The sequence below is a fragment of the Prunus dulcis genome, chromosome 5 (assembly GCF_902201215.1).
Source record: "Prunus dulcis chromosome 5, ALMONDv2, whole genome shotgun sequence".
NCBI lineage: Eukaryota > Viridiplantae > Streptophyta > Magnoliopsida > Rosales > Rosaceae > Prunus > Prunus dulcis.
This window is the reverse complement of record NC_047654.1, coordinates 13,184,242-13,199,609: the sequence shown is the minus strand read 5'-3', so window position 1 is coordinate 13,199,609 and position 15,368 is coordinate 13,184,242. Positions and strand designations below refer to the sequence as shown.

The following is a 15,368-nucleotide window of genomic DNA, read 5'->3' as shown; positions in this document are numbered from 1 at the left end:
ATCCAAAAACCTCTGTAAGATTCATATAATTTATAACATTTTAAAATGCTGCTTGCTTCGCTGTGTTGTTACCTGTCTGTGTTGGCCAGGCCAGTCTGAGTCTGAGATGAGATCAGGGTTGGCTTCATATTATTATGGATGAGATGAGATGAGATGGGATGGGAGGGTGGGACAGGCTCTGGCTCTGCTCTGTGTAGATAGATATGGTTTTCTTTTCACATGGGGTCTCATAATAATAAGATGTCGTACTAGATGCGGTTCTTCTTCCACTCATTGTCGTTTCATGGGGAGCCCTCATGACATGGCCAAGACTTTACCTAATTACTTTCCTTTGCATAAATTCATGTGGGGTTTTCCTTTTTTTTACTTTTAGTTTAGTTTTTAATCACATATATATCTTACTTAACGATGAATCTACTGTTGATTAATAATGCATAATGATGAAAAAATGATATCTATCAGCTGTATTTTCTTGGGCTAGAGGGGAAACAGAAAATACGCCTGCATGCACCAATCACGTTGGGCAAAGAATGTCTTGGCAGTCTTGCTATGATGAGCCTTCTCATGTTGCCAAGTTTGAAGATGCATATTGTCATCGTCTCTAATTGCTGAATGCTTATTATAGAAAAAGTGAATTTTTATGCTACGATCAATCACCTACGCATGCATGAGTGAATCATAACTATTGATGCATGCATATATAACTCGCAACATATTAGAGGTCAAAATTCATCAACACACGTGGGCATGCGCGACTACTCCATCTTGGCGTGTACCGGGTAGTGGGCAGAGGGGTACTTTTTCTGTTTAAGTGGTATATATATATGAGTCTTTTCTGTTTAAGTGGTATGTGGAGGTTTATGTTTACTCTAGATTTTCCAATAACTTTTGATTGACTGAATATGTTTGATGGTTATAGAATTGGTACCCACCAAGCATGTGGTATTCGAAATATGATGTAGGCTCATCACACAAAGCTGCTTTAGGTAAAAAGACCTTTAAAGCCGTCTACGACCAGTGGGAGAGCAAATCCTGACATGTTGTTTTGAGGCTTATATATACCACATATATTTACTTGAAAGTGCTAGCTCGCTCTCTAAAAGATGCAAACAACGCCATGTAGTGGTTCATGTTGTATTGACTTAGTCAATCTTGCAAGTTGTTCATTTCATTTTAGTCCCATTTCCTCTGAATCTGAAGCTGGGCTTATTTTGTGGTGCCAAGAGATGCTAATCTATATCATAATTTGAGCTTCTACTTGTCAATATCTTATCCCTTGGTTGTGATATTATGACATGTTTATTTACTAAGAATGAGTGAAGTAAGGAATTTTGGAATTTTGGAATGGGAGAAGTAATAGGAATTAGTATGAGAAGAAGTCATTCCCATTAAATCAACACATGAATGAGAATTCTAAAATTGAAAGGTTATTTTTGGGAGGACATGAATGGGAATCGGATCAACGACCCCCGCTAGTTGATATGATTCCTAATTTTGAAGTCATGTGATTATGGATTTTATTATGAGACCCACATATTTATTCATTCCTTATGTGTTAACAAATGTGGGAAAGTCGAGAATCCGAATAATTCCATTTCTTCCCAAATTGTTTTATCCATAACTGCTTAGTCAGAGAAGCACCTAGTCATATTAAGTACAACAAATATCAAAAGAATTTTAAACTTTAGTAGACACCAACTGACATGAAAGGTGATTTTACAATGCTTTTTGTTCATATCTAATCCCATCATATGATAATTTTCCAATCATAATGTATAGCTAAGAAAACTTCTGGCAACTAGTCTAGTATTATTGTGCCCTTGTATTTTCAATGATCTGCTGCTGATATCGTTTGCTACACAGCCTGTAAAGTTATATGGTAAGTTGTTGCAACCACAGGTTCCAAGGACATGCATTCCTTTTACCAATCTACCCTTGCAAAGATTAGTCATAATGCAATTAAAAGAACAAAAAGAGAAAAGAAAAGAGCAGTTGGAACACAAACATCTGCGTAGTGTCATCAACCTAATGAAAAAGAAAGAGAGCAGAAAGCTAGGTAAAATTACACATGCAGCTATAAAACTTATAACTTAAGAACTCAACTTTTTCGTGAGCCAAAAACAAGGTGACGGACAGATGTTTCTACGTTTTCAAGTTGCTGCTGAAAGAGGGCAAGAAGACTGGTTTGTAGAGTATAAGAAGTAAATCCTACTCCATTAATGCTGCAGACAGAGAGCCCTGATCTTCAAGAAAGAACACCATGTGGGAAAACTTTAATGCCATAAATTGAGGTACCCCACTTTCTCACTTCTTTATACAACAAAACCTTTATTAGCAGCAAAGCAAGTTTCTGGTATAATTCAAAAAAAAAATTTCAATGGTTATTGCATTCATTTTACATGCTGCTCAAATATATATTTGTTTTTCCTTCGTGGGTTTTGCTTGTTTTGCTTGAATGCAGTGAAATAAGTTGAGTGATCATCTTGGGACTTCAAAGCTTCTGCCTTTTCTCTGTCTCTGCCGTGCTTCATATGCTGCGTGGAACTTTCTCAAATGCTTGAGGAATCTTTTGTCTTTTAGCTTGTACGGTACTTGCTTTTTTTGTCTTTTCCTCTGTTTCCTGATTTATTGTAGCTTCTCTATACCTCCACAACTGTATTTCTGTTTCAGCTTCAATAAGCCATCCCCTGTTTCCACTCTGTTGGACTAATAATTTTTAGCCTTATTAAGCATTGGGTTCTTCTTTTATTTTGGTGCAGATTTCAGACAATTTCTTCATGGGCATTGTTAAGAAAAGGGAATTTTTCATGGGGTGTTGTAGATCATTTCTGCTATTCTGTTTTGCTAGTAGTTTCTTTTTTCTGGGTACTCATCAACTGCAGTCATCTCAGACCCAAGTGCTTCTGCAGCTAAGGAAGCATTTAGAGTACCCAAGGCAACTGGAAATTTGGAATGATCACACCATAGATTTTTGCTCTATTTCTTCACTTTCACAAGTACACATGACATGTTTGGACAATCTTGTCACTGAGCTCAGAGTTGTGGGTGATAAGCCAGCAACAGTTAGTGACTTTAATGGGTTTTCAATTCCAAACCAAACTTTATCAGAGGCCTTCTCTTTGGATTCTTTTGTGACTACTTTGGCAAGGCTAAACAGTTTGAAAGTCCTCAGTCTTGTGTCTTTGGGCATCTGGGGTCAACTTACAGATAAAATTCATAGGTTGTCTTCCCTTCAATATCTGGACTTGAGTTCAAACTACCTCTTTGGCTCAATTCCACCCAAGGTTTCTGCAATGGTGAAGCTTCAGACTCTTAAATTTGATGACAATTTTTTAAATGAAACTATGCCCAATTGGTTTGATTCACTCTCCAATATTACAACTCTAAGCTTGAGGAACAACCAGTTGAAGGGTTCATTACCAGATCTTAGTAGCTCAAGCAGCTTACATGTGCTGGATTTGAGTGGGAACAAATTGAATTCTAAGCTACCCTCAATGCCAAAAGGGTTGGTCATGCTTTTGCTCAGCAACAACTCCTTCTCTGGTGAGATTCCTAAGAAATATTGCACACTAAGTGGGCTTCAACACCTTGATGTGTCACACAATGCAATCAGAGGCACACCTCTTGCTGCACTATTCTCTTTGCCCAATATGAGTTACTTGAACTTGGCTTCAAATTTGTTGAGTGGTTCACTTCCAGGCCACCTAATCTGTGGAAGCAAACTTGATTACATTGATATATCAAATAATAGTTTGACAGGTGAGTTGCCTTTTTGTTTGAGAACTGAATCAGAAAAGAGAATTGTTAAGTTTGGTGGGAATTGCTTATCCATTGGTATGCAGCATCAGCATGAACTATCATATTGCAAGGAAGTGAGCCCGAAGGAAAAACAATATGGAGGAAAAGATGTAGGGATCTTGGTGGGTGTGATTCTAGGATTAGTTGTGCTTACAGTGCTTTTGGTTTTAAGCTTTATCATTTTCTGTAGAAGATATTACCCTCGGGGGATATCGGAGCAGCATTTACTGAATAAATCAGTGGAAGATAACTCAGCAGTAGGGCTCTCCTCTGAGATTCTAGCAAATGCAAGTAGGTCAACCACTAACAAGAATGTAGATTTCTTTTTTTCTCATTTTCTGTAGACAGATCCTCATTTAAAAAATGGATGAACATTTACGCTAGCCAAGTTGGTTCTTTTATGTTCTTCAGGGTATATTTCACAAGCTGCAAAAGTAGGTATACAAGGTCTCCCAGTGTGCAGGACATTTGCTTTAGAAGAGTTGATGGAAGCTACCAACAACTTTGACAACTCTGTCTTTTTGGGTGAAGGTTCATATGGGAAGGTATAGTTTCATCTCTGTCTAAGTTGAGCCCTTTCAATCACTTTAAATAATGATTGTGATGCCAGCTTAACTAAACCAACGAACCATTAAAACTTTAATCTGCATTATAAGCTTCTTTCCTTTGACATTCAGCTTTACAAAGGAAGACTATACAATGGGACTCTAGTTTCTATAAGGTGCCTGCCATTGTCAAAGAAGTACTCAATTCGAAATGTTAAACTCAGGCTGGATCTACTTGCCAAGCTCCGTCACCCGCATTTGGTATGCCTTTTAGGGCACTGCCTCCACGGAGGTGTACGAGATGATTACAGTCCAAACAAGGTCTATCTTGTATCTGAATATGTGCCAAATGGGAACTTCCGTGCTCATCTCTCTGGTAAATTTAGAAAACTAAATATGAAATATTTTCTTGGTGCATTTGAAATGTGCACCTCTTTTTGCATGTGTTTTCCAATATGATTACTTCTTGATATTTGCTTGCATATGTTTCAATTCTCAACTAAAGCAGCCCATGGGACTGCACTTGGCATGCTGATTCTTGCAATTATTAATATGGTTAAAGATACAAAATTATCATCTTTTCATCATGTTGAAATAGTTTATGTACATGAATGGGTACTAGATTCGACAAAAAAATGGAATCTTTTCGAACTCAAGTCAAGCTCATAAACAGTTTGCTTCAAAATTGATTTGACCTGAAAGTTTTCTTTCATCATATTATTCTTTTTGGAGAACAACTTCTTTATTACAACAATGTATGTGTAGGGAATAGTCCTGGAAAGGTTCTCGACTGGTCAGAGAGATTGGCAGTTCTAATTAGTGTGGCCAAAGCTGTGCAATTCTTACATACTGGAATTATTCCTGGCTTCTTCTGCAACCGATTGAAGACGAACAATATCCTGCTAAATGAGCATGGCATGGCAAAATTGAGTGACTATGGATTGTCCATTCTTGCAGAAGAAACTGATAAATCTAAGGTACGTCTCGTCATAATAAAGAAATGATTGGTTGGCCCTTCAATTGTGTAGTTCTGATTTGTGTTCTTGGTTTGTAGGCAAACGATGGCCTTTCATCATGGTAAGATTTACATCATATTTTGCTGTGTATTGCTGCCTGTTTTCCGTAGTGAGTTATTTGATTGTTGAATTTTAACCACAAGGTTGACTCTAATTATTGTGTTCAGGCAAATGACAAGTTTAGAGGATGATGCTTATAGCTTTGGATATATATTACTTGAGGCTCTTGTTGGACCTTCCAAGTCTGATAGAAGAGAGGCTTTCATGCAAAATGATATGGTAAGTAAATTAATTTCTGGCCTAATGCAGATCTTATTAATATATGCTACTATCAACAATCATGCCCTCTTTCTGATCATAGATGGATATTGATTGATCATAATTCTGCAATTTTTTCACAGGCATCTCTTAATAGCCTAGACGGCCGGAAGAAAATAGTTGAACCAATTGTTCTAGCTACTTGCTCACAAGAATCTTTATCGATCGTGATCTCTATAACAAACAAATGTATTTGTCCAGAGTCAAGCCGTCCATCTTTTGAGGACATCCTTTGGAACTTACAGTATGCAGTTCAAGTCCAGGCCACAGCCGATGGAGACCGAAGATTTGACTCTGCATCACATCAATATTGAGTTGTAAATTGTAATTTTGTTGCTACTCCAAATCATTGCCATTTCAGTATTGTAATTTTCAATTTATAGCATACTTCTGAGGCTAAATAAACAAAGGAATGTGCCTCAATTTGGTAGTTTTTACTAGATTTGTAATTGGGATGTGTATCTCATCTACTCCCTCTAAATATGAATTGTGTTGGATCAGGAAAAGAAACTAGAATCGACTGAACAAACTACTTTCTTACTGTAACTAGTTATCACAAACATTCCTGCACCCCATTTATCTCAAAGGCAGTCTTTGTTCAAGCTCTCTCCCACTCAACATAATATAGGTAACTCTTTATGCAAGGAGGCATGATCAACCATCTAGAGCTTTATTATGTCTAAGATTTTGAACACATCAAGCCTGACCCTTTTGGAATTTAGGGAGCCACTTAGCTGACACTTTAGGAATGCGCTTGAGATTGTCTTTGTAATAGATATAATAAACCCCGAATCTTGTGGTATAGCCATTCCCCCATTCAAAGTAGTCAAATAGAGCCCAGTGGAAATATCCTTGGACATTCACACCGCTCCTGCAGCAAAAACAGAAATGACAATTAAATGGAGCATCCAACTCAAAACCAATTGACAATGGATGGAGATGCCCAAGATCTTTAAGCTTTTGAGTTAATCTTCCATGTAAGAAACTCTCAAAAGCAAACATGCACCGCATTCAACTCTTGACAAGTTGATCTTGATCAGTACTTAATAGAGTAAATAAGTTAGTCACTTACTTGATTGCCATCATGATCTGGTACAAATGCTGAAGAATGCATTGAATTCTATGTGGATCCTTAAGTGCTTCATCAAGCCCTAGTTTATCGTCCCTTTTTTCGGTTATTCCATTTTCAGTAATTTAGATTTTAGGGTCTCTGTACTCTTTCTTAATGAACTCTAGAAGTTTCTGCAGACCTTGTGGATAACTGTAGAGGAACTTGCTTCCTGAAGCCTGCACCGTAAATGAGTTCTAAGTTTTGCTACATTTATATATATATATATATATATATATATATATAAAGCTGGAAAGAACCGTCCAATTTATTAACATAACAAGTTTTGTTACAAAACTGCAGAACTATCCAATTTTTCTTACCAGAGGACCAATTTGGATTCCATCCACATCTGCAACAAACACGAGTAAGAAAACCATGTTAGGCTTGAAACTTTCCACCTATTATTAACACACAACAAGCAGTAGTGGTGAGATAATATAAAGTTTACTTTCAGTCCACAACGAAGCTAATTGATCGTTGCTATAGGAAATTGGTTTTCCTGAACTTGCAGGCTCATTTCTGCCATATCTGCTGGTATAATAGTTGATACCAATAAAATCGAAGGACCGCTTGACCATCATCGTCTCTTTCTCGGTGAAGGTGGGTAGCCTGCCCTTGACCAACTGTCTCATACTCCTTGGATAAGCTCCATACACTAATGGTTCCACAAACCTAAATAAGAAACACCATTATTGGTCTAAGTAATATGTAATATGCAAGGGGAGGCCCTGGGCACAGGCGGGTAAGGCGGCCGCCTAGGGCCCCTAATTTGTACCAAGCAAGTAAATTTAGGATCAAAGTGGAATATACTAACCATCCAAGTTCAAAATCCAAAATTCTTTTTGCTGCAGCTTTGTCTTCTGCTGAATCTGAATAAGGCTCAACATATTGTCCCACAAGACTAATTCCAATTTGTCCACCTTGTTTTCTCTATAAAAAATATATATATATATATTAGCCAAGACAAAAATGATCCCATAAATTTGAGACATGCAGAGGACAAAGCTCCATCAAACAAATTCAATCATGGACTGAGAGTGTGCCTCTCTCACCTGAAACTTCTCTCTGTAGAGCTTAACAGCACCGGCATGCGCAAGGAGAATGTTGTGGGCAACAATGTAAGGCTCAGTGGCTGAATTACCACCAACACTACATGGATATGCTGTTTGAACAGAACACCTTGCTGGTGGATCAACCTCAAGATCATACCCAAATTTTGCAGTAATTAATGGCTCATTGATTGTAATCCAATTTTTTACTCTATCTCCAAAAAATTTAAAGCAAAGTTCACTATAATCCTTGAAATCATTCCTGTAAATTGTGATATATGGAAGATATGAGTAGTATTTTTTTTTTTTCGCAAACTACGAGACACGAAAAAATAGTATAATTAAGAAGGGGTGTGTGCTTACACAAAGGAGCGATTTAGGAGGCCTCCATACTTGTCTGTCAAAGCTTGTGGTGCATCAAAGTGCAATATAGTGACATATGGTGTGATGCCTGCATTAGAAACATAGGATGGAAATGTCATTAAAAAAAAAAAAAAAAAAGGAAAAAAGAAGTGGTGGTTCAACTGGTCTCAACCCATCAGGCAATTTGGGTTGGTGGAGCACCGACCCGTTATCCTTCCACTGCCGTGAGCGGGAGGTTTTCGCTGCTCTGTGAAACCAGCCTCACGCTGTACCCTCCGCTCTAAGAGACACGCAGCCCAAGCCTTCGCATGGACCACATGACCCAACTCACAACTTGGAATGGGCGAGTCAGCAGATTGCAACTGCCAACCCTGCCAGATGAGTTGAACCATAGTTCTACCACTTCAATACCCTCGCTTGAGTCACAAGCTAGCGCAACATAGCTCGGCGAAATAAGTGCCATGTAGCTGGGTTTATGAGCTGTTGTTTCTATTTTGCTTTGGCCGATGTGGGATAAAGTGGTGCAATTGGAACAAGGTCCAATTGGCTTATATAAACACTCATTTTGTGACTGCTAGAATAGATATTGATAATAAATAATAATAATAACAGCATAGCTTCTTACCATTCTTGATTAGTTCATCAATCAGGTTGTTTTAGTGATCAATACCTTGTTGGTTTACTCCACCACTCAAGGTTCCCTCTGAAACACATCCAATAACAAATTTGCATATGACTTTGTGAAAAAAGCACAAAAACAAAGCTATAGTTTCCAGCTACACAAAGAGAATAATTTAGATATCAAATTATAGTATTTCAAGATAAGCAACATATAAACACTACTACAAAATAGCTAAACGACGACACAAACAGGACGACGGTTAGCACAGAAGCATTTTGACAAGAAAAACAACAATTAGATAAGATGTTTACTAGGAAGAATCCTGGTCCAAGAGATGGAAAATCTGTAAGACCCAACTCCAAGGTTCTTCACAGCCTTCACATCTTCCTACAATTACAATTGTTTATTGGCCAAATATATGTCAAAAATTAAAAATTCACATCTATGCAAGGAATAGCAAATGAAATTTGATGGGAGAAATTTAATTATCACAGGCTCCTCTTGCAATGCACCTTGTATCGCTTGTATGAATCGAGGGCCGTAAACATGTTGGAGTGATCTGCAATCCTTTCTGAATGTAAAGGAAAATATCACAGATAAAAAGAGAATGAACATGATACTCTGCCGGAGAAAAGAAATCCTGCATTATATTATGAGATATGATTATGAACCTGGGAATTTCTCAACATAGTAGTCCCAAACACTTGGTCCTCTTCCTGCTTCTTTTGCTGATCCTTCAATTTGCACCCAACGTAGTTATAAATACACCCATATATGTATATATGAAGTTAAATAACATAGCAGAAATTATTATGCACCTGTGTAGCAGCAGTAGAGACTCCAAACACAAAATCACCAGGGAAGTCAGACCACTTGACTTCCAATTCTTGAGGGTTGGATGCATTTACAGGACCTGGAATATCATTGTCTTTTTCTTTCTTTCTTTGATTCAAATATAGTCCCGAAATATTAACTAAAAAATATATAATTAATTACAAACCTTGTGTTAAACAAGCAAACAAAACAACGGCACACATCCCTTGTAATATCCTTGACCATGGCAGTGAGAAATCCATGATCCGCAAACGATTTTTGCCTTGGAACGTTCTCTTTCTTAGGTGCATTAATAAAAAGGTCTAACTCAAAGAGAGTTATTTATGTGACTAAAATCAACTCAAGGACAAATACGAACAATAAATGTGGAAGAATTTGTTAGGTATAATTCATCACAAATTCAATAATAGAATTGTTTTAATAAAAATCGATTTTGGTTTCAAATGAGTTGTTGAATTTTGTACATCTAGATGACAGAAAATAACTGAATTCGCCGTTATGAAGTTAATGAGACTACGAAAATAACATGTTTCGGTCAATTTAAACTCACATAGACGATAGTTTTATACTAGAACCGTTGTCTGAATTGTTAACATACGATGGTGAAAAAAATGTCGTCTTGCAAGAGACAACGCTCACTTAAACGATGGTGTTGCATCACACAAGAGGACGGTGGATCACAATTTGTTCTAGTGGGGGGAGATTAGGCAGGCTTTAACTGCCTAGCTTTGAAGGACTAGGCTTTTTTGGCTAACGTTGACAAAAATTAGAAGGTATAATCGATAGGTTTTCTAGAGAAATTTAATCATTTCTATGTTGATACAAATTTTGAAAAATTCTATAATTCGAGTGTGTATGTTGGGTGTTGAGGATATTTTGTGACGAATTAAAATTTTTCTTTTTTCAAGAGTAGATTTCCCTTATTTATTTGAATTAATAAATAAACTATCGAACAAAAATAAATATATAAATAAAACAAGTAGCACATATGCGAGTGCCTTAATCTAACTACTTGTTCTTGTGTTTATTAAAGAAGGGAATTATAAGTTGAAGCCACAACTTAATTTTTGTTCAAACCACTGGCTAACATTTATATAAGCTCACTCCTTGGTTCTAATTCTAACGCCGCAAATAAAACTAAGACAGCCATTGAGAGCCTAGCCTCATCCCTCAAGAGTCAAGCATTGCTCGCACCCTAATGGGAAGGCCGTACAGCCTAATGAACCCAGCTGCATCAGCTTGATCATATACATCCCCACTCTCAAATGACGAGATGTCTTGCCTGTACAGGCTGTACGGACTCTTCCTGCTGGTCACAGTAATCGAACCCTTGTACAACTTGAGAGTCACTGATCCTGTGGTTGTTTTTGAGATTTCCTCCATGAATGAATCCATAGATTCGCGAAGCGGGTCGAACCACCTGCCTGCATACACCAGCTCCGCGTATTTGAGTGCTAACGAGTCTTTAACCTGCATTGTTTCTCGGTCCAGTGTTAGAGACTCCAGCTCACGTGCAGCAGCGAAGAGGATGGTGCCTCCGGGAGTTTCATACACTCCACGGCTCTTCATACCAACGAGTCGGTTTTCAACCATGTCCACACGGCCAATTCCGTGTCTTCCACCAATCTGGTTTAGATGATCAAGTAGAGATGCCGGTGTCAGATTCTTCCCATTGACTGAGACCGGAATCCCGGAAATGATCCCGATATCTACATACCTATAGGAAATGAGCATGGGCAAGATACGCAAGAAAATGCACTCAGAACACAAAGTAAGAGCTAAAATATATAGATTCAAAGTGGGACTTACTCAGGTTCATTTGGTGCGTCTTCTGGATCGACTGTTAACATGAACATATCCTTCTTAGGCTCATTTTCCGGGTCTTCCAATATATCACCCTTTGATCAATTCCATAAATACATACACAAATGAGAGAGAATTATAGAACTCAAACAGCAAGCTAGAGACGAACCAAAAAGATTTGATATGAAAAGATAGTAGTTATCCAGACAAAAGAAAAGGCTAATAGAAGAGATTAAAAAATTGTACCTCATGACTAAGGTGCCACAAATTGCCATCTCTGCTGTATATGGATTTCTTTGTCACCGGGACAGGCACATTATGCTTCTTAGCATATTCAATAGCATCTTCTCTACCTGTAATATCCCACTCCCTCCAAGGAGCCACAACATTTAGTTTGGGATTGAGAGCGAAAAACGTTAGCTCAAAGCGAACCTAAGCAGACAAGAGAGGTTGTGTCAGAAGAAATACATGAGTTGGTATGACCAAAGAAAAAAAGAAATACATGAGTTGTTGTAATATTAAACGCTGAGTTGCAAGGCATGCCTGATCATTTCCTTTCCCTGTGCATCCATGAGCTACGGCATCAGCTCCAACTTCTTTGGCAACATCAACCATGGCCTGTTTTCAGGAATGTCATTGTATGAAGTAATCATTATGATATTTTTTTTTCAATGAGAAAAGTAACAGATATATCATGATGTGGACACGAAAAGAAATATAATAAAAGTTCTAAAACTAAGTAATTAAGGAGCTATACTCAGCTCTATCTACCAGAATCAAACCAGACAGAACAGACCTTGGAAGAGCATATGCATTTTTCAAGAACCTATTCTTTACATTTGTCTTGGCTGTGTAAATATCAATCCATAAAAGTAATGAATTTATAACTAAAACAACATTCCAAGCATCAAATTGAGAGATCACCTTAGCAATAACAGGGCGGGCCATTGAAGTCCCCAGCAAGTATTTCCTCTCATAGATTGCACCAGCTCGCAAGCAAGGGAATATATAGTCTTTTACAAACTCCTCCTTTAGATCCTTAACTACTAACTGAGAAGCCCCACTGGCCTTGGCCTTCTTTTCCAGACCTTCCAATTCTTTTAAACCCTGATAATTTTAAAACAAGTAGCAAACACGCAAGTCAGAACCAATTATCATGGTCTTAAAGAACATTGCAGAAACAAGAAAATTTTGACTTTGAAGTAGATGTTGCTACTCCTAACTTACTTGACCAACATCGGCCGTGAAGCAAACAACATCACAACCATAGTTCTCCCTGCAAGTAAAATATTGTACAAAACCATAACGAGAAAGTAAATAATCAGAAGTATAAGCTAGTAAGGTAACTGTGACCTTAGAAAACACAAGAAACGACACATGCAATATTCATCAATAGGCATTAACATTGAGTCTAAAGAAATGGTGCCTGGAATACATAAAACAGGTTGTATGCTGCACACAGAAGAGAACTATCCAATAAGGGGATTTCACTAATCTTTAATCAGACAGTATGATAATACAGGGGGAATACCTTAGCCACGGAACAATGACTGATGTGTCTAAGCCACCACTATAGGCCAGAACAACCTTATTCAACTTGCCACGTAATCCTCTTTCCTTCGTAGATCCAGATACTTCTGTCTCACTATAACTGGGCAGCACTGCTCTAATAACTGCATTGATATGAAGATAACATTAGCATCTTAGACCTCAAATATTAGTATATTACAGAATCAGTGGATGGGTGAATTTAGAAAATAAAATATCATATAATGGCATCTCATTTAAACTCCTTTATCTCTCAAACAGCAACGTTCACTCCTTGGAATGTGAATATGTTGTGATCCAACAATTCTAAATTTTCTGTGGCTAAACATATTCCTAGGTATCCAATGACAGTCAAATTGCAAGAAGTATCTGTAGATACGGTATGACTTAATTAAAGGGGATTTCAAAACCTCATCACAAAATAAATTCTAGAGGACACAGGTCTATAAAGTTATTGCATGCTTAAAATAAACAATCATAGCAAACATACCTGTAGCCATGGTTTAACAGTAAAATAAAAAGAACACTTCAAGCTCGGAAGGGCCTTTTCTACCTTATTATCTAATTCTCTATATTGAGGGCTCAACTGAGTTCAGCAGCTCAGAAATAAATATCAGTGGAGGCAAGGACCTGATGTTTTGTTTGCTCTTCCGATGGGCTGAAATGCTGGCATTAAACTAGAATGCCACCTAACATACCCAAGCGTCTTTACAGAAGAATCCTACATATCATCCCCTGATTTGGAAGTTCTACTGTCTAGATGTGCACATTCACGGATATGCACAACATGTATACAAAATTCTAATTTGCTAAACTTTTCACAATAGTCCAAATGTTTCACTAATGTCATCTCACCATATCAGATCACCACAATGAACTCATTAAGTACACTTTAATAACTGAGATGCCACAAAACATATAATATACACATGTGTGGGTGTCAGTATAAAAAACACAAGAAAAACCAGACAATTACAACATGCATAGGTTCAGATCAAATTCCATAGCCAAAACAATTAAACATAAATAAAACAAAACAACAGCGGTAACATCCAAAATCAGAACCAAGGCCAACGTGTGAAAGAACCACTGACTAGGCAACCCCACCTTGCTTGTCATGAGCTCTAGTTACACTCCCATTGCCACTAGAAACCGCAAATGCATTCCCCTGTAGCTCACTCTTTCTTGCCCCCAACTGCAGAAACCAGTTATTTGTAAAATTTATAAATTGAAAAAAAAGGTAAACAACCCAGGAAGAAACCAAAATCAAGTAATCAACAACAGTTATAAGGAGAGAGAAAATTGATATGTACAAGGCATTATGGATATAGGTATAGCTACCTCTTGAAATGAAGATAATTTCCCTGGACAACAAACTTTGCCATGATACGGAAATGACTCTGCTCAAATAAACAAAAGATGTGATACATGTTGATATCAGAATATATATATATATATACCATCACACTGCAATCCAACTATTTTTCCATTAAAAATTAAGTAGTGTCTGGGTAATGTTAATTTCTCCGCAAATTTTACAAAATCCTTAATCATCAATCTGAAATGAATTCTGCTTTCTCTAAGAACAAATGGAACCTATTTTCTTCTAGAATTCTATGAATTTGCTTTTGAGAATATGTACCATCTCTGATGAAAAGAAAGAACGTACCTCTTTTGGGACGGTGAAAAGCGAGGTTGGAGGATGAGAAAGCGGAAATGGACTTCAATTGGGCCATGGTGGCAGTGGCTGAGACCAGAGCAGAGTGTTTGTCTGTGAAGGAATGTGAGCTATGAGTCTCTATGTATGTATGCGTCTCTGAGTGTCAAGGGTTTTGAGTTTTTATGGAGGTTTTTGGTTTTGAAAATAGCCAAATTAACCAATATTTTTCCGACCAAAAAAAGAAAATTAACCAATAGAATATTTTTGCTACTCTGACCAAAACGCCCATCCACCCAATGGTGATGTCACCAACGGGGCAGACTGCGTTTGGAGTATAAGAGGGAATCTGTCCTCCATGTACATAACTTATTCAACTTGTGCCCGCATTTGCTTCGTCTTTTTTTTTTTTTTGGCCTTTTCTTTTGGTGCGGATTTATAAATGGCGAAAATACGAGGGCATATTAAATATTTGTTGGTGAATTCTTACTTAGGTAGGATTTTGTTACATACAAGTTTATTTGTCTTCTTGTAATTGAGATTTATTTTTTTGTTATAATTTAAATTTATTTCCTATTATATTTAGTCCTTTTTTTTATTTTTTATAATATAAGCGATAGTTTTAGGGGGAGAGAAATTTTTTATACACAAGCACTACCAAAGTATCATGGAGATTGACCCTTTGGCTTAACATTTTCTTATTT

At 37.3% G+C, this 15,368-nt stretch overlaps 2 protein-coding genes and 1 pseudogene across 3 annotated transcripts; 1 reads left to right on the top strand and 2 right to left on the bottom strand.

Moving 5' to 3' along the window:
* The first annotated feature begins 2,011 nt into the window (after nt 1-2,011).
* On the top strand, nt 2,012-6,203 carry LOC117627767 (probable inactive leucine-rich repeat receptor-like protein kinase At3g03770). The gene is made up of 9 exons (XM_034360000.1): nt 2,012-2,291; nt 2,462-2,583; nt 2,760-4,089; nt 4,210-4,343; nt 4,476-4,719; nt 5,109-5,320; nt 5,398-5,420; nt 5,527-5,638; nt 5,761-6,203. The coding sequence occupies exons 3-9, from the start codon at nt 2,778-2,780 to the stop codon at nt 5,989-5,991; spliced, it is 2,268 nt and encodes a 755-aa protein (XP_034215891.1). The 5' UTR covers nt 2,012-2,291; nt 2,462-2,583; nt 2,760-2,777; the 3' UTR covers nt 5,992-6,203.
* Nucleotides 6,204-6,274: 71 nt separating this feature from the next.
* Nucleotides 6,275-9,898, bottom strand: LOC117627768 (annotated as a pseudogene). The gene is made up of 13 exons (XR_004585830.1): nt 9,823-9,898; nt 9,648-9,735; nt 9,494-9,570; nt 9,335-9,393; nt 9,134-9,209; nt 8,826-8,903; nt 8,201-8,288; nt 7,841-8,099; nt 7,603-7,718; nt 7,237-7,460; nt 7,109-7,137; nt 6,750-6,964; nt 6,275-6,548 (listed from the first exon to the last, which is right to left on the bottom strand). The product of XR_004585830.1 is annotated as a beta-glucosidase 24-like (transcript).
* Nucleotides 9,899-10,597: 699 nt separating this feature from the next.
* LOC117629410 (argininosuccinate synthase, chloroplastic-like) lies at nt 10,598-14,965 on the bottom strand. Its single transcript, XM_034361994.1, has 10 exons — nt 14,677-14,965; nt 14,349-14,407; nt 14,115-14,202; nt 12,991-13,132; nt 12,687-12,735; nt 12,384-12,566; nt 12,003-12,077; nt 11,706-11,891; nt 11,466-11,554; nt 10,598-11,373 (listed from the first exon to the last, which is right to left on the bottom strand). The coding sequence occupies exons 1-10, from the start codon at nt 14,741-14,743 to the stop codon at nt 10,827-10,829; spliced, it is 1,485 nt and encodes a 494-aa protein (XP_034217885.1). The 5' UTR covers nt 14,744-14,965; the 3' UTR covers nt 10,598-10,826.
* Between the last annotated feature and the right edge of the window lie 403 nt (nt 14,966-15,368).